Raw genomic sequence first — 24,227 nt, 5'->3', positions numbered from 1 at the left:
CGAAAAGAAATTGCTCAAGCTTCACAGGACGGAGGAAGTAGTTTGAATGTTAATAATGTCATTTCAACTATCATTTGGAACTATATATAGATTGTTATGGAAAATGAACTTTTTGCCACAAGTTATGATTGCACTAGTTAGTCTTTGTCCTTATAAATAGAATTTCGTATTATTATTAGGGGTGGTAAAACGAGTATGGTTATTCAGTTATAATCATAATCCAATCGTATTTACCCATTAAATAGTTAAGTGATAGTAATTGATTTTTACGGATTCGATTTGGTTATCAATTATTACTTTGGTTAGAATTCGATTAATCGGTATATCAGATCGATTATCATGTATATCGATTAACAAAATTATTTTTAAATTATATAATAAATAATTGTATTTTATAATTAATTAACAAAAAAAGTTGAAAATTGTCGTACAATAGATTTAATAGCTAACTACGAGATGATCCCACCCGTCTAAGCCCTAATTTCACTTCCAGCTGCACCCGCCGACCACCGCAACCACATGGCCCCACCCCACCCATCTCCGACAACCCCACCCAACGCCGACGCCCCTCACCTCGTCACACCTCCACCAATCGCGACATGCACCAGCAGCTTTCGAATCGCCGCGCCTTCGCCCTAGCCTTTAGCCAACAACCCTTCGGCGGCACCACCTCCATTCGACATTTTTCATATATGTTAGAGGATTGATTGAGCAAATCTGATAGTAGCTTCATGTGTTGCAGAAAGAGAAATATACATGGTTAGACTTGCGTGCCATTATTTATAAATGCATGGGTTCAGTTAAATAAAGAAATTACTCCCTTCATTTGCCCTAAAAGTGACCTGTATTTTATTTTGAGTTTGTCTATTATAAGTGGCCTGTTTTCATAAATAAAAAATTTTAATCTTTAAAAAAATATAAGTCCTATCATTTTTAACAAATTTACATCGTAATTCCCGTGCCAAAAAATTCTGAGTCACTTATAATGAAATGAATGGAATAATATATATTCACTATATCCCAATATTGTTGTCCCAAAACTTTTGAGCATGAAAATTAATAAAAGATGTAAATTGGATTAAAAAAATGGAATAAGCCACACTTTTTCAAGAGTTAATTATTACTCCACCTTTTATGAAAATGAGACGATAATAATAAGATAATCCAAAATATTAAGACAACAAAGCAATATCAGTAATATCAAACTACAACTGTGGCATGTGATGAAAAGTTAACTATTACTCCATCTTATATGAAAATGAGATAATAATAATAATAAAATAATTAAAAGTAGTAAATGAGACAACAGCAGTAGTAATATCAAATGACAACTGTTACATGTGGTGTGGTGCAGTGAATAGTCCGCTTATCAAATGACCCAAGCATGTAAAATTGGTGGAGTTACAATTACAAAAATTGCTCGAAAATTTGATTTAATTAATCGGAACCTGAACCGATTTCCACCCTTAATTGTCACGTAGGTATCTTTGAACTGTTCACAGACGGATTCCTCGATTACTATGAAATCACACAAATAACTTTTGCTAATTTCAGTAAAAGGCTAACAAAGTACAATTTGGGTGGGTTTTTTATTATTTTTTCCTCTGGAGATTGATGTTTAATAATCCCTTTGTTCAAGATATCATTTTTTTTCACTTTGTGAACATCAAACGTTTTAAGAAAATGATGAATATTCTCTCCGTCCCACGAAATATGACCCAATTTTTTTTTTAATTTGTTCCATGAAGCTTGACCTGTTTCTAAAAATGGTAAAAAAAATTCACCTATCACACTTAACACATAAAATACCAATTTCTTAATTTTCGTGTCTAAAAGAAATGAGTCATGCTTCATGTGACGGAGGGAGTAATAATTGATAATAGTAATATTATTGTTAGTGGAGTTTGAATCTCACTATTATTGTGAGTGAAAGTTTGTGGATCCTACTGCTATAAATGAAAATAGAAACGATATCATAGACGGACCAATATAGTAAAAGTAAAAACGATATCGTTAACAGATGGAGTATTAAATTTTAAATTATATAAAAATATTAAAATGTCATTATTTATGAGTTAGATTTATTAGTAACAAAAAAAATTATAAGTAATTTAAATATTAGTTTTGATTTAAAATAATATATACTCCATCCGTCCCACTCCAATAGGCTCGCTTCTTTTGGGCACGAAAATTAAAAAAACTTACTTTTTAGTAGTAAAGTGGTGTGATCCACACCAATTAAGTACAATTTTTTTACCCAAAAAGAAAAATGAGCCTATTGAAGTGGAACATTCAAAATAAAAATGAGCCTATTGGAGTGGGATGGAGGGAGTAATATACAATAATAATATTATCAATTTAATAATAATAATTAAATTTATAGATTGTAAAACAAATAATTTAAGTGAATCTCATTATGAGCAAAATAACACTAAATCATCAATATAATAAAATACCGTAATTTAATATAACAATTTTGGGCTTTAAAAAGTCAAACTATATTATAATAAATATAAAATTCATATTTAAATAGCTTAAAATTAAATTAAAAAATCAAGAAAAATGCGAATAATATAAAAAGAAAAATATATCAACAAACATGTTTATATAAATAAATAAAGGACAAAGGTGCAAAAAACTCCCTATTGTTGTAAGCAGTGCACAAAACACCCCCCATGGTTTCATTAGGTGCTGTCAACCCCTTAATGTTTTAAAATTAATTTCTGCAGATGCCGTTATCTTCTCCATCTGGTAGATGAGTGATTTGAACTAATTTTAAAACATTAAGGGGTTGACAGCATCTAATGAAACCATGGGAGTGTTTTTGTGCACTGCTTACAACGATAGAGATTTTTTTGCACCTTTGCCCATAAATAAATAATTCAACACGTAATTAAATAAATAAATATAATATTTTAAATTTTAATTTTAAGATATAGCCAGCAACAAACAGGAGACTTGGAAATCACGAATCTCATTTCCCCAGAGCATTTTTCATTACCAAGGCTTTATCAGAAAAAGTATGGATATGTAAATAAACCATGTTGAATCACTATATGCTAAAGTAATTAGATCCAATCACCCAAGATACCCAATCCAGTCAACTGTAATATGTAGAGTCATACTTCCAAGCAAATCAAAAGATACCAAGAAAGATAAAAGAAGTACAAAACCAAAGCCCTCATAAAGTCAAAGATAACACAACACAATTCATGGCTTCCATACACAGCCTATCATGTAAATAGCAATTGCAACACAAAACCTTCCAAGCGAACCCCATACTGAAACTATAGGTCATTTATGTCAATAATATGCAGAGAACCCCATACAGAAAATCTAGGTCATTTAGCAACTCAAAAAATATATATACATGTCATCTATATCGAGAATATACCAATTATTATAGCAAGTGAGGACAAGCCCCATTTACCAAGTAAGGGTAGCCACTTTAAGGGGATGCAGAACTTCTGTCAAGACTATAATGGATTAAGCTAGATAGATTGTCACAAAACGATGGCAAGTGTTTTGGTTATCGAAAGTTCAGGCACTACATGTTTGTCACAACCATTGCACTTGACATAGACAGTATCACAGTGAAGTGATAATGCTGGTCTTACTCCTAAACCATCCAACAAGGTTAATATTATTATATCCTACAAAGGCCACAGACATGTAAACAAGAAACCTATAACCAAAAAGGTATTCTTAATGGAATTGATTACCAAAGCATTATAATTGCATAACCTAAACTAGTTAAAATGCCATACCACAAAACAATTAGCTTATCTAGGTAGCGTTGTACAAACTGCAGTTACTAGCTGCACTTGTAGATATCTAGTTTGAATGTATTCCCCAAACTCACTTCCACTACGACTACATATTTAGGAAAGAAAAATCGAACAAGAATAAGCACACATCATGAACAGCAATGCAGAGCTTAGAAAATGCAAGGTAAGTAGAGAGACAAAGGCAAGCCAAGAAACCGAACCACCATATTATACACTTGCCAACCAACCGGGGAAAATATCGGTTCACAAATCAGTGGATCGCATGACAACAATTCTAGCAAAAAACCATTCCAGGACATTATAAGAGCACCATTCTATAGGTATAATAAACCCACCAAACATAGAGCAGAAACCATAGTAACAGCATAATAAACCATCCGTAAATAAAAAACCATCAAAAAAGAGAGACCAATAACCAATAAAAGTCGATTTATTCACGAGGTGCTTTTGCATTCCCTGGCGAAGTGTCCAGACTCCCCGCAGCTGAAACAGTTGCCGCCACCGCCGCCACCGCCGCTAAACCTTCCAAAACCACCACCACCGCCACCTCCACGGCTGTAACCGCCACCGCCACCGCCACGTCCACCTCCGCCGCCTCCGCGCACACAATCCCTCGCCATATGACCTGGCTCCCCGCAGGTGAAACAAGCCCCGCCGGCACCACCGCCGCCGCCGCCGCCTCCGCGATTTCCACTAGGACATTCCCTCGCCATATGACCAAACCCTCCACAGCTGTAACATCCCCCACCACTTCCACCGCCTACCCCTCCGCCTCCACCTCCGCTTCCGTTAGGGCAATCCCTAGCCATATGACCAAACTCCCCACAGTTAAAGCACTCACCGCCTCCTCCACCTCCTCCGCCGCTCCGATAACCATATCCATTGCCGTCATTTCTCCGATCGCCGTATCCGAAGCCTCCGCCGCGGCTGTTGCTGTTATTCCCCCTCCGAGAAGTGGTGTCGACGGGGCCGCCTCCGGGGGCGGTGACGTCAGCAGCCTTGGTCTTTTCGCCTTCTAGGATGATGGTGAACTCGACCTCCTGGCCCTCGCGGAGGGTGCGGTAGCCGTCAGATTTGATGGCGGTTTGATGGACGAACAGATCTTCGCCTCCTTCCTCCGGCTGGATGAATCCGTAGCCCTTGTGATCGTTGAATTTGGTGACAACGCCCTTGGATCGAGTAGCCTTTTCCTCCGCCATTGATGATCGCCGACGAAAGAAACCCTAAAAAACCCCCCGATATATATGATTATATATAGAGACGGAAGAGAGTTTTTTGTTTGTGCGTCTCGTGTGTGATTGTGTGTGATATTTATAAAAGAAAAAAGAAAAGAGAAGAGAAGAGAAGCCCTAATAAAATTGTTGCGTTTCGGCGCCTTTAGGGCTTTTACATTTCTCATTGGTTGTTGGAATTTTTCTCTCTATCTAAATTCAAAACATAATTTATTAATTTACAGATTTAGTTCAGATAATATTCGGAAAACATTTATTTTTTTAAAATGGATCCGATTTGGCTCCTTTCAGTTGTTTATTTGTTTGTGAAGTCTTTGGTTTCATTTTAGTTTTTTCTATCCAATATATTTCGAGTGATTTGTTTCGCATATCCTTATTTCATACTAATCTAATTTTATCAAACTTGCATTGAATCATTGACAAACAATAGAACAAGGACTATCTTAGCCCTCAGCAGAATACATTTTAATTTATTTTTTAATGTATATGAATTTTTTTAGTTTTTCTTTTCAACTTGCAATACAATATGAAAGGGTTTAAGAAAATAAAATCACGAAGTATTTTAAAAATACAATTTTAACGTAATTTTTGAAGTGTGACGAATTAAATTTTCACATTTTCAATATTTGTAATTATGTCTCCCAATTATTTTTGGTCGCCGAATTGTTGAATTAGAGCTTATGTGGATTAGCTCGCCACGTAAAATTCATGTTACGACGTCATTTGCAATAAAATTGTTGAATATTGAAAATTAGAGTGCAAAATACAAGATACGGTCCTTTTATATTCTGATTTTTTTTTAATTGAAATTGTAAGAAACAACGTTGTTTAGGCTTCACAAAAACAACGTTGTTTTTACTAATCCACGTAAGCTCCAATTCAACACTCCGGCGGTAAAAAAAGAAAATTAGGGGATGAAATTACAAAATCGAAACGATGGTTATTTAATTCGTCACACTTCAAAAGTAACGTTAAAATTGCAATTTTGAAATAGTTATTGATTTAATTTGCTAAAACTTCCAATATTAAATACTACTTTGTTTGATAAATAAATACTATTTTCATTCACAAAAAATAGTCCTATAAAAGGACGACACGAGCTTTAACAAAAATAATTGGAGTACCAGCAATGGAGAGCCAAGGGTGGGCTCTTAAATATGGTCTCCACTATTTAAGAGCCCACCTCCACTATGGGAGAACCAAATGCACTTATGCACTTTTGAGCCCGGAGCGTTGGAGAGAAGTGGGCTCGCGAGCCGCAAGCTCGACAATTTGTGGGGGGGGGGGGTAGAGCCCAATTCCGAGCCCCATTGTTGATGCTCTTAAGTGGATTGTGAGTAGAGAAGAGATTCCGTTTAAAAAGTTGTATTAATAATGATACTATTGTGAGTGAAAAAATGGGCTCACTATGTAATAGAAAGTTTTCAAAAATTGAAATGAGCTAATTTTTGTGGACGTCTCAAATAGCAAAAAGAAACTATTTTTTATGGACGGGTGAATACATACATACATACATACATACATACATACATACATACATATATATATATATATATATATATATATAGGGAGAGGTTCAAATAAGAACCACTAAATAAAATTAGAACAGAGAACCATTTTAAGCCATTCGATCATCAAGATCTACGGTGGATGCATCATCTTGGTGGATGAATGCAGATCCTGGGTTCGAATCCTGAAGGGAGCAAAAATTTTATTACTTTCGGATGCATTAAATTTAATAGCGAATGCATTAATTTATATAGTAGATGCATTGATTTTAATGGTTCTTATGTTCTCACGATAAGTGTGGTTCTCACTATAACCGCACCCTATATATATATATATGTGTGTGTGTGTGTGTGTGTGTGTGGAGAAGATCAAATGAGAATGGACAAATGTGGTGAGAATGAAGAATGATTACATAAGCCAATATATATGTTGCATAAAATGTTTGTAATTTGCATAAGCTGCTTATAATGACTGCATAATGAAATTCAATTAATTAGATAAAATTTTCACTCCTTCCAAGATTCGAACCCAGGTAAAAATTTTATACATTATCATACTGCAGCTTATGCAATACTCTATACTGACTTATGCAATCATTCTTATTTCTTAAAAAAAATAATATATAAATATATATTCTTTCTTCTTAAAAATAAATATATAAATATATTAAGTGCATTCTTCGTGCTTAGATACACTGCCGACCACCTATAATATATTCCCTCCGTCCCACTCTAATAGGCTCGTTTTCCTTTTTGAGATGTCCCACTAAAATATGCTCGTTTTCTATTTTGAGTAAAAAAAGAATGTACTTAATTGGTGTGGACTACACCACTTTCCTTCTAAAAATTAAGTTTTTTAATCTCCATATTTAAAAGAAGTGAACTTATTAGAGTGAGTGAGACGAAGGGAATATATCATATGATGAACTATTATTATTAATATTATGAAAATAGCCCATCTAAAGTTTGAATTTGTAGAAACTAAAATACAAGAAAGAGAAAACGTATCGAATACATTTGCGACATGGCGCCATATTTTCTTTTTAATCGCAGTGAATTATTTGTACACTCATTTTCACTCAATACATTATCTATCATTTTTTTTAAAATCCATGTTATCATATGTGAACTGTCTTACGGGATGGAGGGAGTGTGATTAATTCAACTCTATTTTAGTATACTACTCCACCACTAATAATACCTCATTTATTTTTTACTTTTTACCTTTTTATGATTTTCAATACTAATTAGAACACATTTTTTTCCATTTTGAATACACTCAACAACTTTATCTTAAAACTCGTGCCTCATCTAATTAGGAAGTTATTTAGGGGACGAAAAGAGTATATATAAAGGTATTTGTATTCTTTCATTTAACAAGAAAACAAAGCATAATCATGATATGATTACTTTAGATGTTTAACAAATTTATACTCATTTTGTGAATTAAAATCTATTCTCTCTGCCCATAAAAAAGTATCATATTTTTCATTTTTGTCCGTCTCATAATATCACTTTCATTTTGGGATATGATCCATTTTTTTCTTTTTAACTGCAACCACTTATTTCTACATAACCCACAATCATTTATTTTTCACTCAACACATTATCTATTAGTCCCTCCGTCCCATTAAAGTTGGCAACATTTCTATTTTGGGTGTCCCACTAAAGTTGCCACTTTCTAAAAATGGCAAAAGTTTACTTTAATTAAGTCAACAATTACTCACTAATTTGGTCAACAATTGTAGGCCACTTTCTAAAAATGTCAAAATTACTTTAATTAAGTCAACAATTACTCACTAATTTGGTCAACAATTGTAGGCCACACTTTATTAAAACATATAACACTCAATTTCTTAATCTCCGTGCCGAAACGAATGTTGCCAACTTTAGCTGGACGGAGGGAGTAACACTTTTTTATAACTCGTGTCATCTCATATATGATAATCTCTTAGTCCGCGCCTTATATTTACATATGGGGATGAAGGGAGTGTAATTAATTCAACTCAATTTAAATTTCGCTTTTCAGTAGCAAAAAAATGATTCGCAAATGATTCTTCCAAAACTAACCACTTAGTCCGCATAGCCTTATATTTACATCGTTAAGTCCATAATCAATGGAAAATCACTAGTGTGTGTCTATATATATATATATATATATATATAGGGGAAGGCTAAAATAAAAATCAAAGTTAGATTATAAAATAGGAACCATTTTCAGCCCTTGGATCATCAAGATCTACGGTTAATTCATCACCTTGTTGAAATAATTCATGGTCCTGAGTTCGAATCCCATAGGTAGCAAAAAATTTAATTTTCATAATTCATACATTTACACAGTGGATTCATGGGTGTTCTACATATAATTCATACATTTTAATTAGTTTATAGTTTATAGTCTAAGAGGAGTTTTCTGAATAGCCCTCCCCTATATATATATATATATATATATATATATATATATATATATATATATATAGGGTTGGGTTCCGGTGGATCCCTATGCTTATAATAGATCCGTAGATCCAAATCTAGACCACACATTTATGACATGTGGCGCATCAAGATGGTGACACGTGGCAAGGCATTTCAAGGCAAAATCTGGAGAGGGGTAAAATTGGAATGTAATTTTCGAAATTCAAAAAAAAAAAAAAAATTAGATTTTCTCAAAATAGGTATATTTTAGATGCATAAAGTTTCATACGAGAATGCATGAACTTTCATATAAAAATGCATAAAGTTTCATATAAATATGCATAAGATTTCACCCCACCCCAACCCCACCCCCCACACCCCAGAACCCCACCCCACCCCAGAACCCCACCCCCACCCACCCCCTACCCCCCCACCCCCCACCCACCCCCCCCCCCCAAAAAAAAATTTTTTTTTTTAAAAACTGATTTTCTGACCACTGACCCACCCCTACCCCACCCCCCACCCACCCCCCCACCAAAATATTTTTTTTTTATTTTTTTATTTTCTCAAAAACTGATTTTCTGACCACTGACCCCCCCACCCACCCCACCCCCCCCCCCAAAAAATTTTTTTTTTTGAAAATCAGTTTTTAAAAAAATAAAAAAAAATATTTTTTTTTGGGGGGGTGGGGGTGGGGGGTGGGTCGGTGGGGGGTGGGGGTGGGCCAGCAATTAGAAAATCAGTTTTTGAAAAAAAAAAAAATTTTTTGGGGGGGGGGGGGGTGAGGGTGGGGGGGTGGGTGGGGTGGGGGGCAGGGGCAGGGGTGGGGTGGCGAAACTACCAGATTTATTAAAATGAAATGCATTTTTTGTATAATTTAATGCATTTTTATGTGAAAACTTTATGCATTTTTGTTTGATTTTATATGCATGTGAAACATGCATATTTTTGGGGGGTGGTAATGGGGAGGGTTGGGGGGTGGTGTGGGCTGGATTGGGGGGTGGTATGGGGTGGGGTGGTGAAAATACCAAAACTGAAAAAATTAAATGCATTTTTCTGTTCAAAGTTATGCATTTCATGTGAAAACTTTATGCATCTTTGTGTGAAACTATATGCATCTAAAATATATCTATTTTGAGAAAATCTAAAAAAAATATATTTTTTTTAATTATTAAATCCGAAAATTACATTCCAATTTTACCCCTCCAGATTTTGCCTTGGAATCCTTGCCACGTGTCACCATCTTGATGCGCCACATGTCATAAATGTGTGGTCTAGATTTGGATCTACGGATCTATTATAAGCATTGGGATCTATATGATCCCATTCCTATATATATACTCCCTCCGTCCCTAAAATAACTTCCTCTTTTTCCATTTTGGGACGTCCCCCAAATAACTTCCTCTTTCTTTCTTTCCATTTTTGAAAACCTACCCCACCACTAATAATACTTTATTTATTCTTACTTTTCACTTTTCACCACTCCCAATACTAATTATAACACTTTTCACAACTTCCAATAATAATTATATCACTTTTTCTCCACTATCAATACACTTTACAACTTTTTATTAAAACCCGTGCCGTCCCCAAAGAGGAAGCCATTTCAGGGACGGAGGGAGTATATATATAGGGTGTGGTTCTAGAGAGAACTACATTATTTGTGAGAACGGGAGAACCAACAAATTTAATGCATCCACTGTAAAAATTAATGCATTCGCTGTTAAAATTAATGCACTAAAAAAATAAAAATAAAATGCTCCCTTCAGGATTCGAACCCAGGATCTGCATTCATCCAACAAGATGATGCATCCACCGTAGATCTTGATGATCGAATGGCTGAAAATGGTTCTCCGGTCTTTTTTTATTTATGGTTCTTTCTTGAACCTCTCCCTATATATATATATATATATATATATATATATATATATAGGGTCGTGTTCCGTAGAGAAGACGATTACACCATGTTCAACAAAATATATTGAACATATTAGTAATTTCGTTGAACATTCATCAAATATATTGAACATATACAACATTTTTGGGGGGTTTTGGGGTTCGACCCCCTATATGTTCAACACAAAAATTCGTTGAACATGGCGTGAATAGATGCTGACCGTTATATTAGATAAGATCAATGGATGAAATTACTTCTCTTTTCTCACTTACATATAGGCCTTCTTCATTAAACCCTATATATATATATAGGGTGTGGTTCTAGAGAGAACTACATTATTTGTGAGAACGGAAAAACCATCAAATCTAATGCATCCACTGTAAAAATTAATGCATTCGTTGTTAAAACTAATGCACTAAATTTTTTTTAAAAAAAATGCTCCCTTCAGAATTCGAACCCAGGATCTGCATTCATCCAATAAGATGATGCATCCACCGTAGATCTTGATGATCGAATGGTTGAAAATGGTTCTCCGGTCTTCTTTTATTTATGGTTCTTTCTTGAACCTCTCCCTATATATATATATATATATATATATATATATATAGAGTGAGACTATAATAAAAACACATCTTTTTGTAAAAACTAAAAACGGCTGAATTCTATGTAGAACACGTATGAATTAACTGTGTAACTGTATGAATTGCGAAAGGTCCTGAGTTCGACTGAATTCTATGTAGAACACGTATGAATTTCGCAATTCATACAATTACACAGCTAATTCATACGTGTTCTACATAGAATTCATACATTTTAGCCGTTTTTAGTTTTTACAAAAAGATGTGTTTTTATTATAGCTCATCCCTATATATATATATATATATATATGGAAGAACTACCGTGAAAACACTTTTTAAAATAAAAATAAAAATGTTTTTCAATGTACGAATTTTATGTAGAACGCGTATGAATTCATCCAACATGCTTACGAATTGTGAAAAATAAATTTTTGCTACCTTTGAGATTCAAACTCAGGACCATGAATTCATCCAACAAGGTTACGAATCAACCGTAGATCTTGATGATCTAAAGGCTGAAAATTATTTATATTTTATATTTTAAGAAGTATTTTTATTTTAGTCCTCCCCTATATATATATAGGGGGCCGCTCCAATGAGACCCCCTAATTTTCGTATAACACGAGGCACGATCTGGTGCGTTTATTTTATCAATCATATGACTGATATTGTATCTGGAGAGAATTTTTTTTTTCGCAGGGTTCGAATCCTGGAGGGAGCAAAATATTTTAAATTTTGTTATTCATCAGTATATACTGCCTTGTTCAATATATACTACCTTATTCATTACCAATTTTTTAAATTTTATTTTTCATCAGTATATACATTTTGTTCGTTAGATATATGTCTTGTTCATTAATATTATATGTCTTATTTATTGTCCTCATGTTACACGAAAAATAAGAGGTCTCACTGGAGCGCGCCCCTATATATATATATATATATCATAGCAAAACAAAAGGCCAATTAACATTGAAAACGACTGATAATTTGCTTCACTATTAAACTTTTGTGATAATTCCTCAAATCTCAACATCCTCGGATGGGTAAAGGATCAAAGAAGAAGGTTCAAATATAATAAAGCAAATGCAAAAAAAGAAAGACAAAAAAGAGGTTACCTATCTACAGCAGCAAAGAGAAAATCACAATGCTGGCTGATACATTTGTACAACAGCATTATGCAACAAGAATTAGTAGACTTCTACATTCCATTGCTCTGCTTTCTTCAACTGCCTCTTGTACTCTACCCAGTCGATACCTGGACCAGAAAAACAAGAAGATCGAGTGAGCCAGTATGATTGAGTAACATGATTCCACGAGAGTAGACTATGTGGTTAATTAGCCTATATTATTTTTAGACGTAGAATTTTTCATGCAGTTTACCATCTTTAGCAGCTAAGGAGACCATGATGTCGTCAATGCCCTTCTCCATGCCCTTGAGCCCACACATGTATATGTATGTGTTGTCCTTCTTGAGCAGCTCCCATAGCTCTTCCGCGTACTCAGCCATCCGTGTTTGGATGTACATCTTCTCCCCCTTCGCATTCGTCTCTTCCCTGCTCACAGCATAGTCCACTCGGAAGTTGTCTGGGCTTTTACTCTTCATTTTCGTGAATTCCTGCCCACCACAACATGCTCACGTAATGCTTGTTATGAGTTAAATTGACAAGATTTCATGTTCATCAACTCCCGTTTCTTGATTTTTAGGATACTAGTGTGCAAAATGATAAGTGGGAATGCATCAGTTTCTCACATCTTTGTAGAGCAAAGAGCTGCTCGTTGGAACACCCAGAAACAGCCATGCTAAGCCATTGAACTACAACACAAGAAAATTCATAATGGATCAACCAGAAAAAGAGAACATTGTGTATATACATATAACTAGGGGAAAAAATTATCTGTATTCAAATACTGTTTTCAAGCCACATTAGTGATTTCTCGTTTCAAGATGTCATGTTACATAAAAAAGGTAGATGTGTTTTTTGTGCATTGAGGTTTACCTTGTAGTCATCGTGCTTCTCAAAGAACATCTTCCACAAAAACGAGCGGAAAGGAGCAATCCCAGTTCCGGTAGCAAGCTACAATGCGGCCGGATTATGAGAATACTAATTCAATTTATAAATCTTCGTATAATTCAAGAGTTGCAAAAGATTATGAACGACCTACCATTATAATGGTAGCATTGGGGTCTTTTGGCAGGAGCATCTCTTTCCCTACAGGTCCAGTTATTTTCACCTCAGCACCAGGTGTCAAGTCACCTGAAACAGAGAAAGACTTCAAAATAGGACACACACTATCTCCATTTGGCAAGATTATTCATAACCAAATAAGCTCATTTTTTAACAAGTCACTCATAAATTGAACTTACACAAAAAGTTTGAGCAAACTCCTTTAACGATTTCCCCTTGATCATTGGTGTAGACAAGCCTTTTAACACACAAAGATACCTGCAACGAAGCATCAACACGACATAGCTAGTTTGAATCTTTCTCAAAACAACAGATAAAAGCAGTATGCATTGGTGGTCTTTCATGAAGGGAGGCTTACAGTCTTGGAGTCTCCTAGATCACCAAGGGCGCTGCTTGCAATCGAGTACAACCTCAGCTTGTGTGGTTTCCCGTTCTTGTCTATCCCATCTGGGATTATCCCAATCGACTGGCCTTCTCTGTAAGGCACCTCTCCTGCTCAAACACACTCAACTAGCACAATTTTGAGCATACAAACATGATCTCATAGGCCTAAATCCATTACAAATGATCACAATATTGTTTGATCAACAACAAGTATTGATCATTTAGGAAGAGGGTGGAGATGAGTACCCTCAGTGCTGAAGAGCATGTGCCAGGTTTCACCGGGGGCTTCGTCTCCGGTAATCTTGGTGTTCAAGAGGCATTTGCCAATGTATGGCTCTTTAGGCCTGAATTTGTTGACAACTACCCCCTCTTCCTGTTTCTTGGAATGCTTCTCCTTCTTGGCAGGTGCCTCTGTGCTCACTTGAGCTCGAATTGGAGCAACCGCTGACGACACATGACGGTAATGCAACGATGACTGCACATACATATTTGGAAGCTACCATTACTACAATCAAATATGTTTGAACTAAAGAGGCGTTTATTTTGGGTGATATTGATCGAGTATTTCAAGGATTACACGATTGCCCTATCATTTTTATATATTCAAACTATCAAACACCCCTAAATCTCGGAATCTTCGTCTATGCTCTCCACCACCTTAATTCACCTCATTTAACAATAACTAAAATCCAAAACATCATGACATAAATGCAATACTATTTCGTATCAGTTAGCATGTATAAAATGAAAAAAAAAAAAAAAATAGAGCCAGAAATTTCGATATTGGAATTGCATACCTTGTTAAAATTGATCCTTTCTGGAGAAATAATGGAGGTTCTAGATGGAAGAGAAGTAGACTTGGAAGTAGGAAGAGAGACTGCAGCACTTACAGCAGCAGCCATTTTCGTTACGAACTAAGATATCAATAACCAGAGAGAGAGAGAGAGAGAGAGAGAGAGAGAATTGAAGTGATGATAGTAAGTATAGTGAGAGAAGGAAAAGAGAAGATTAAGGATTGGTGGAGGAGATTGGAATAGACAATGCAGTGGCACTAGTTAGGATAAGAAAATGCGAGAAAGTGTATGACTCATATTTTTTGACAGAATCATCACAAATTTGATATTTTGATTCACCACCATATCTAATTAAAGAATAAAGATTCCTTGTCTAACCGCACCCGACAGAATGTCATATTACTACTTCAAATAGTTTAACATTCTTTTTTTTTTTTACTATATAGTTTACGATTCACATTTCATGGTTGAGAGTATAATTTCTGAATTTTGATCCAAGAATTTAATGTCAATATCGTGTTGAGTTCACATTTTATGCCGCAAAGCAATATCGCAGATTTCTCTCGTCGTAAAATAAATAAAAATAGGTTATTATTATTAAATTACGTTTTATATAAAATTGAAAAAGAAAAAATCCTTGAATGCACAAGAAAGCAAACTAAGGGCCCGAGACTCGAAAAGAGCTCGTAAAACAAAAACATCAACGCATAGGACAGCTTAAGTCAAAAAACAACAGTTGGCAACAAAATCAAAAGTCGTCCAACTCCATTTCATCCGACCAACGGCCGTGCGCGATATTGTTCATAGCACGCATAGCATAAAAATAGGTTATTATTGATATGCATGAATTAATATGTCCTGCAAATATTGAGATTGACAATCGAAATACATATACCCCGAATAAATATTGTACAGTTTGTTTGATCATATGTTCTAATATCTTTAACTAACTTTTTACGTATTACTGTATTACTTCATTACTGCACAACTCCATGAATTATTGCACCCTCGAAATCCCCTTGATTTTTATTTTATTTTTTGAGGGGGGTATTTATTCAATAATAATCCATGTTTGTCTTGAAAACTCAATGATTCGAATTTTATAAAATCGTGGACTCATCGGAAAACTGAGGATGCCCGAACTCAAAATGACCATGTGCATATATCAAAGTCAATAACCAATTAAATCTACACGTGTGCAACACAAAGCAAATTCATGCGACAAATGACTCAGGATTCTTTTCATCTTTAATTTCTATAAACATCTCTCAAATTGTGCCAATGTACCACAGGTGGAGTGCAAAAGATGAAATAAAATTCCCAAAAAAAGAAAAGAAAAAAGATGAGTACCCTGCCTACTACATGACATGAGCACAGAGGAAAAATGCAGATGAGGCTGAAATTTGTACAAAACATTATGCAGCAGCAACAACTAGTAGACTTCCACATTCCATTGTTCTGCCTTCTTCAACTGCCTCTTGTACTCTACCCAGTCGATACCTTCAAACACGAAAAACGACAAGATATATATACAGTTGAGAAAGAATGGTGCAACAAAATGCCTAAAGAGTTTCTGCTTACCATCTTTAGCAGCTAAGGAAACCATGATGTCATCGATGCCCTTCTCCATGCCCTTGAGCCCGCACATGTACACAAACGTGTTGTCTTTCTTGAGCATCTCCCACAGCTCCTCCGCGTACTCAGCCATCCGAGTTTGGATGTACATCTTCTCACCCTTGGCATTCGTCTGTTCTCTGCTCACAGCAAAGTCCAGCCGGAAGTTGTCCGGATTTTTCTCCTTCATTTTCTCAAATTCCTGACCACATTGCTCATTCCATTATTGATACAACTAATTCATACTGCATAATAAGACCTTCTTTTTGACAAGAAATCAAATTCAGTGACTTGATTTTTCGAGTTTTAGCATAGGGAGACAATAGCTTACCTCCTTGTAGAGCAAGGAGCTGCTTGTTGGGACACCCAAGAATAGCCATGCTAAACCATTGAACTGAAATTCAAGAAACCAACTGGTTCTTGTTAATACTCTTAACTTCTGCTTTCGGTGTGTGTGCCAGTATTTGAAGGTAGAAGCTGATTTGTGTATACCTTGTAGTCCTCGTGTTCCTCGAAGAACATTTTCCACAAGAATGCGCGGAAAGGAGCAATTCCAGTCCCAGTTCCGAGCTACACATGTAAAAGACCAAAATTGCGATGCCAAATCAACTCAATGCAATTTTTATGCCCAACTAAAATCAAAGGTGTTCACACATTATATTTGATCTCAATTGTGAATAACACACACCATTATGACTGTAGCATTGGGGTCTTTAGGCATGAGCATTTCTTTCCCCACAGGGCCAGTTATCTTCACTTCGTCACCGGCTTTCAAGTCACCTGATAACGAACAATGTTCAACACACAATTGCAACCACAAGCAAAGCTTCTAAGAAGCTCATAATATGGTCACAATTCTCAATAGGATTGCTTACTTACACAAAAAGTTTGAGCAAACTCCTTTAACAATTTCGCCTTGATCATTGGTGTAGACAAGCCTTTTAACACACAAAGAGACCTGCAACCAAGCATATAATCGAAGATGATGGAAGGTATTCCCATGAAATGCACAAACACACATAGTTCCAATATCTTAATATTACTACAGCTAAACATCTTTGCTATCACAGCCGTGTATTCCTATTCAGCAGAAGCCTTACAGTCTTGGAGTCTCCAAAGTCACCAAGGGCACTGCTGGCAATCGAGTACAACCTCAGCTTGTGAGGCTTCCCATTCTTGTCTACGCCGTCGGCAATCACCCCAATCGACTGGCCTTCTCTATAAGGCACCTCCCCTGTTCAACATACATACTCATCAAAATCAGTTCTAAGCAACATCACACACATTCATAGCTCTAAATAGATATTCAACCACATCACAGAAACACATTTCGACAAAAGGAATGGAACTAGTACACTACAAATTTGAAGTTCACGGATGAGTATGGAGGAGGAATACCCTCAGTGCTGAAGACCATGTGCCAAGTCTCACCCGGGGCATCATCCCCGGTGAGCTTGACATTAAGAAGGCATCTGCCAATATATGGCTCTTTTGGCCTGAATTTGTTGACAATCACCCCTTCTTCCTGTTTCTTGGAAATCTTCTCGGCTTTAGCAGGAGCTTCTGTAGTTACCTGTGCTCTGATTGGTGCGATCTTGGCACCCACAGACGACACATTTCTGTAGTGTAAGGGGGCCTGCATATATATGCATAAGATGATCAAAATCCATTTGTAGGTTATTGAGTTAGAGATAACCACTATGAAGTTATCAGTAAATCAGTAGAGCTAAATCCCTTATTTCAGTATGCAATTCTCGATCATATGTTGTGAAATCCCATAGCTTTGATACAATGCAACCGGAAAAATGACCAGCATACTAATGCAATCTGATGAGACATAGATAGTTGCATAAGCCCATTTTTAGTTTATTGATGTAAAGATGAAATTATTTGAGAATCTATGCAGCTATTTCCATATGCAATCCTGTACTGGTCAAATTCGTATTCTGTTTGAAGGCAATTTCCTAATATATATATAACAAATGTAAAGCGTAAAGTGAGATCATAATGATGTATATATGTTGAAACGATGAAATGAGAAATGATGAAAGATGATACCTTGTTGAAATTGATGCTTTCTGGAGAAATAATGGATGTTCTAGATGAAAGAGAGGCGGTCTTGGTGGCAGGTAGAGAGACTGCAGCGCTTACAGCAGCAGCCATGCCTGCTGTGATGAACTAAGAGAGAGAGGGAGAGAGAGAGAAGAGAGAGGGAGAGAGAGAGAAGAGAGGGGAAAGAGTGAGTGTAGTAAGAGAGAAAATTAGAGATGGTGATGAAGATTATGGAATGGGTGGAGGAGATTGTAGTGAGTGAGTGGTACATGTGAGGATAAAAAATGTGTTAAGATGTATGACTCTTAGCAACATTTTGTGCATCCATTTCCATATTTCCATCCCATTCAGAGTAATGATCTTCGTCCATCACATAGTAATACATTACTCGGAAATTTTTTATTTTTTATTTTAGAAAATGTGAAAGTAAGTGATTTATTCGAGTTTTATAGAGTTTGTAGATTTGGCGTACACTGATCAATAATAAGAATATGAATGTTATGAAAATCACAACTATATTTCCAATTGATTTCATGATTTCTTGATTTTCAATATTCTTGCCATAATTTCAGTCAAACTGAAAGATCGGAGAAATCCCAATCATTTTTCATCTTAAGCGTTGGTGATGGCGATGATGATAATCTAAAAAAGATGTAACATCGTATTTAGTCAAAATTATATAGTAAAACAAAATTTTATTTATATAAATAAAATTATAAAAATAGTATTCAGTGTAATTAAATTATTCTTGTAGTGTGTAACAGTATAAAATACATTATTATTTATACATTTTCTTTATTTTGTACAATTTTTTTTTTATTTTTATGAGTAAAATTTATTTTCGTTATATGAAATTGACTAGATTAGCCTATCGTCTTTACCTCACACAGTCACACTGGGTTTTTTTTTTAAAAAAAAAAAACTTAAATAATAGTCTTATAGTATTCCTTTTCGTTTGAGCTTTCACAAGATTGAACCTAATACAAAAAAATATTAATTAGCTTACAAAAAAGAATTTGGATAACAAATATTCATGTAATTAATTAGCCCACTGGCCACCGGGTCCTCACTTAAGTGAAGTGACCCGGGTTCGATCCCTCTTGGGAGCGAATTGGAGATTGGAGATATAAGGCGGATTTGGTGAATGGAGAGATAAGGTGGTTCTTGGAGTGGATGGGGAACTAATTACTAACATCTAACATGACCTTTGCCCGATCAAAAAAAAAAAATTATGTAAAGGGCATCTAACTCTCAATAATACTATATGAGAGTCTTTTTTTTTTTAAAATTCAATGTGGACCGTAATTGCCGAGGCCCAGTTTGGGATATTATTTGGGTAATTTTAGCCTCCTTTTTTCTCATCATAGTCCATTTAATATTAATAATAATAAATATACTATAATGCCTTTATACTCTCAAATTAAAATTCTAATAATTAAAATAAAAAATAAATCATAAAAAATATTCATTGGTGCGGATTTGGTGAATGGAGAGATAAGGTGGTTCTTGGAGTGGATGGGGAACTAATTACTAACATCTAACATGACCTTTGCCCGATCAAAAAAAAAAAAAATTATGTAAAGGGCATCTAACTCTCAATAATACTATATGAGAGTCTTTTTTTTTTTAAAAATTCAATGTGGACCGTAATTGCCGAGGCCCAGTTTGGGATATTATTTGGGTAATTTTAGCCTCCTTTTTTCTCATCATAGTCCATTTAATATTAATAATAATAAATATACTATAATGCCTTTATACTCTCAAATTAAAATTCTAATAATTAAAATAAAAAATAAATCATAAAAAATATTCATTGGTATAGCCCCAAAAATCCTGAAGAAAAAAACTTTGGAAGAGGGAGGAAGAAAGAAAGCAATCACAATTCACACGAAAGAATAATCATGCTCCAAATAAATGATTAATTATTCTTCATCAATATAGTACCTAATTTCTTATTTTTTCTCAAATTCAAATGCATTTGTATTAATTCTCTTTACAAATCTGTCACTTTGATTTATCGAGTCAGAGTATATATCTATTGGATTGTAGCAGTTTGATTGAGTTCATAGGTGACTATCTCTAAATCATAAATTCTAAAATTATATGACCTGCAACTTTGCTGATCTATTTCTTACAAGTATTATGTTGTAGAAAGCAGTGTAGATGGTTATGGCGGTATAAGGCAGAAGTCTGTAAGTTCAAGGAGACGATTTTCTTTCCGACTCAAATTTTTACTCCGAAATCAGTCGCAAGAAAAATTTAAGATATAAAAGTGTTGTGATTTCTTCATTTCTTCTTCTATTCTTCCTCCATTCCATCCTTTCAACTTGTTCTTCTGTTTTGGGAGCTATATATCCTAGGATTTAATTGTTATTTTTCAATTAAAATTTTAAATTTAGGTTATAAGGATATAATAGGGCCCTCCGTCCCAATAGTAATATCTCACTTTCTTTTTTAGAACGTCCCAATACAAATGTCTCATTCATTTTTTGACAATATATTCTCTCTCTCTATACCTAATATTTAAATAATTTTCATCAACCAATTTTATCTACTTTTTACGCATTTCTTAATCTCTGTGTCGAAAAGTTATTGGACACTACTATTGTGACGGAGGGAGTATAATTCATGTGATGATATTTAAATAATTTTCATCAACCAATTTTATCTACTTTTTACGCATTTCTTAATCTCTGTGTCGAAAAGTTATTGGATACTACTATTGTGACGGAGGGAGTATAATTCATGTGATTCTTGTACCATAAATTAACAATTAAATCTTCAAATACGATTAATTAACGTGAATTCAATAAACAACTTTCCAATATATAATTCATATTCAATGTCATGAATTATTGTACTAAATTGATTGTAGTAAATATGACTATACATTCACATGAATTTTAAAGTAAAAAATCAGCAAAATGGTGTACTATGAAGTAAGTAGATTTAATTTTTGGAAAAAATAGAAGTTGTCGGCCGACAGCTACCTCTTATGGCCGACTGGTAACCTATATTATGCTGTGGCCGATTTTATTTTCAGTCAAACTATGTATTTTTTTTTCATAAATGATGAATTAATTCTAGAACTTAAACTTTAATAGTGAAAAAAACAAAAATAATATACTGAAGTGACGACATCAGCAATTACAACACAATAATTGCATGTTTTTTTCTTACACAATTGTACTTGTGTAAGAAAAGTGTTAGACTTTTCATAAAAAACAATGATAATTCATCAGCATTCGAAGACATATATATTAGGCACGCCACTATAATTTGGACATAAAGTTTTTATAAATTTGGATATTTTTAATTTCAACCTAACAATGTGGCCATTTTTACCTATTGACACAAAATTTATACTATAAACTTCTTTATCAAACCTCTCTCTTTATATAGATGAGGTTCGTCTTTTGGATGTTCACAAATGGACATCTATATATTACTATAATTCAATCCCTTAATAATTTTGAAGCTGTCTGAAAACGTGGTTGTGGCCTTAGAAGTTCCAACTGTATCTTGTTCCATACGGACACGTACATAATGGTAATGCAGTTGTCTTCCAATTGTACGTACGTACATGTAAATATACATCCTGGAAACATCGTGTTTTCTGATTTGTTGCTATAATTTATACTTAATATTGTCGTCTGATCAGAGCCCAGTCTGTTGGGTTACTGATTTCCCTCGCTGGCTTTGCGAGTTGTTTTCTGCTGATTTTCCTTAATATAAAGGCATGTCTTGGCTTTCAAAAAAAAAAAAATATTGTCGTTTGATCTGTTGAGCAATAAACAAAAACCCAGGGTCCAAAATAAGATATTTGTCATATGAGGAATGGGCTGGTCTTGGGTGCGACCGTCGCACAGTGTGCGACGGGTCCGCCCCGGCCCGCGCCCGACCCGGCCCGCAATCCAGACCCGAAATCCTAAATCCTAAATTATTACATTTGTTTATAATAATTATTACTTTTAATAAGCATGAAATATACATTTGTTCGCACAAATGTATACTTATATAAATATAGGTACTTTCCTTCATTTAATATACAGTATTATATTTTCTAAACCCTAAATTCTATAAACTAAACCCTAAACCCTGTAAACTAAACCCTAAGCGTGAACACTAAACCCTAATAGGTGAAGACTAAACCCTAAGCCTGAACACTAAACCCTAATAGGAGTATTTACTTTTAATAAGCATAAGATATACATTTGGTCGCACAAATGTATACTTATATTAATATAAATATTTACCTTCATTCAATATAAAATATTATACATATCAATATACATTTATATGAACAAATGTATATATTATGTTTATTAAAAGTAACCATTATTATAAATAAATGTAATAATTAGGAGTATGGGTCAAACCCACGCGGGTCAGGGTTCCGGGTCAGAAAGGCGGGTTTGGGCTGGGTCGACCCGTCGCACACCTGTGCGACGGTCGCACAGGAGAATTAGCGATGAGGAATTAACCTATTTATGACTATATATATGGAGTAGTATATATGAAAGTATGTTTCTATTATTTTATAGGGAATTAAGCCATTTCTTGGATGCCATATGATATACTTAATAGGCACATCAAACTCAAATAAATAGCTAGAGAGCTTAATAGCAAATCCTATCAAGTATTGGAGGAACGGATAATTTAGAGGGTGTTTAACTGAGTTTATAAGCTCTTTAAAATAGTTTATAAGTTGTTTAGAAGTTTTACAAGTTTCTTTCAAATTGTTTGAGAAAACAAGTTTTTATATAGCTTATAAGTTCCTTAAAAAATAAGTTCATATATCCCAACTTATCTTTTCATAATTTTATATGCAATAATTATTTTAACAATATTGTTCAATTATAATTTATTATTTTTATCATATACCATTACAAGTTCATTTCTCTTCGATTTTCTCTCTCTAACAAATATTTTATCTCTATAGCTTATAATTAAGGTCAATTATCCAAACACTTTAACAACTTATAAACTCTTAATAAACTACATCTTATAAGCTTTGGAAATATCGTACTATAATTAAGTTGTTGGAGCTTATAAGCTCTTTAAAATAAGCGCTCAGCCAAACTCCCTCTTAGTTACTTAGGTAACTAGTACGCCCGTCCGTGAAATGCCCAACAAGCATCGAAATTAAACGATATGTTTAAACAAATAAATATAAATATTAAATAAAATTAAAATATTAGCAAATACTCCCTCCGTCCCGCCTAAAATGCTACATATTCCTTTTCGGGCCGTCCCAACGAAGATGCTACATTTCTATATTTGGCAAAAATAAGGAATTTTAAACACTTAATTAACACTAATTAAGTATTTCTTTATTACTTTTTTTCTCCTACTTTATCATTTTATTACTTTTTCTTTCTTACTTTTTCACTTTATTACTTTCTCTCTCCTACTTTATCACTTTATTATTACACACTTAATACATTAATCTACAACTCCTTAAATCTCGTGTCGAAAAGCAAATGTAGCGCCTTGGTCGGGGTGGAGGGTATAAAATATGTTTTAAAAATAAAATAAAATAATTCACGTCAATTATATAACCCGAATTTGAAAACATAAATTTTCAACTTTGTATATCATTATATTTATTAGACAATTAAAAAAATTATTTGATAATGACAATTAGCACTACACATTATTATTGTACAGTATTACGCATCATATATATTTTCATAGACAAACATAAATAAAAAGTCATATTTGAAATTATAATTTTAACATATACTATATTTGTGTGTGTGTGTGTAAAAAACTA

General features: G+C 34.4%; 4 protein-coding genes across 5 annotated transcripts in view; 1 reads left to right on the top strand and 3 right to left on the bottom strand.

The window, feature by feature from the left end:
• Positions 1-24,227, top strand: part of LOC131001633 (uncharacterized) — a 465,975-nt gene that overhangs the window by 193,570 nt on the left and 248,178 nt on the right. The gene's annotated exons all lie outside the window — the stretch shown is intronic.
• LOC131001663 (glycine-rich protein 2-like) lies at positions 3,973-5,180 on the bottom strand. Its single transcript, XM_057928225.1, has one exon. It carries the CDS (start codon positions 4,985-4,987, stop codon positions 4,223-4,225), a length of 765 nt encoding a protein of 254 aa, XP_057784208.1. The 5' UTR covers positions 4,988-5,180; the 3' UTR covers positions 3,973-4,222.
• LOC131001626 (ferredoxin--NADP reductase, leaf isozyme, chloroplastic) lies at positions 12,385-15,161 on the bottom strand. Its single transcript, XM_057928165.1, has 9 exons — positions 14,789-15,161; positions 14,238-14,466; positions 13,966-14,099; positions 13,787-13,865; positions 13,585-13,676; positions 13,419-13,496; positions 13,172-13,234; positions 12,802-13,036; positions 12,385-12,676 (listed from the first exon to the last, which is right to left on the bottom strand). Exons 1-9 carry the CDS (start codon positions 14,891-14,893, stop codon positions 12,609-12,611), a joined length of 1,083 nt encoding a protein of 360 aa, XP_057784148.1. The 5' UTR covers positions 14,894-15,161; the 3' UTR covers positions 12,385-12,608.
• LOC131001611 (ferredoxin--NADP reductase, leaf-type isozyme, chloroplastic) lies at positions 16,003-18,611 on the bottom strand. Of its 2 annotated transcripts, XM_057928140.1 has the most exons (9): positions 18,458-18,611; positions 17,798-18,035; positions 17,500-17,633; positions 17,279-17,357; positions 17,088-17,179; positions 16,892-16,969; positions 16,731-16,793; positions 16,367-16,601; positions 16,003-16,285 (listed from the first exon to the last, which is right to left on the bottom strand). In XM_057928140.1, exons 1-9 carry the CDS (start codon positions 18,560-18,562, stop codon positions 16,218-16,220), a joined length of 1,092 nt encoding a protein of 363 aa, XP_057784123.1. In that variant the 5' UTR covers positions 18,563-18,611; the 3' UTR covers positions 16,003-16,217. The 2 variants fall into 2 exon arrangements, with proteins under 2 accessions (XP_057784123.1, XP_057784122.1); XM_057928139.1 differs by having other exon boundaries at positions 16,003-16,601.

This window comes from Salvia miltiorrhiza, chromosome 8, assembly GCF_028751815.1.
Source record: "Salvia miltiorrhiza cultivar Shanhuang (shh) chromosome 8, IMPLAD_Smil_shh, whole genome shotgun sequence".
Lineage (NCBI taxonomy): Eukaryota > Viridiplantae > Streptophyta > Magnoliopsida > Lamiales > Lamiaceae > Salvia > Salvia miltiorrhiza.
This window is presented reverse-complemented; position numbering and strand designations above follow the sequence as displayed.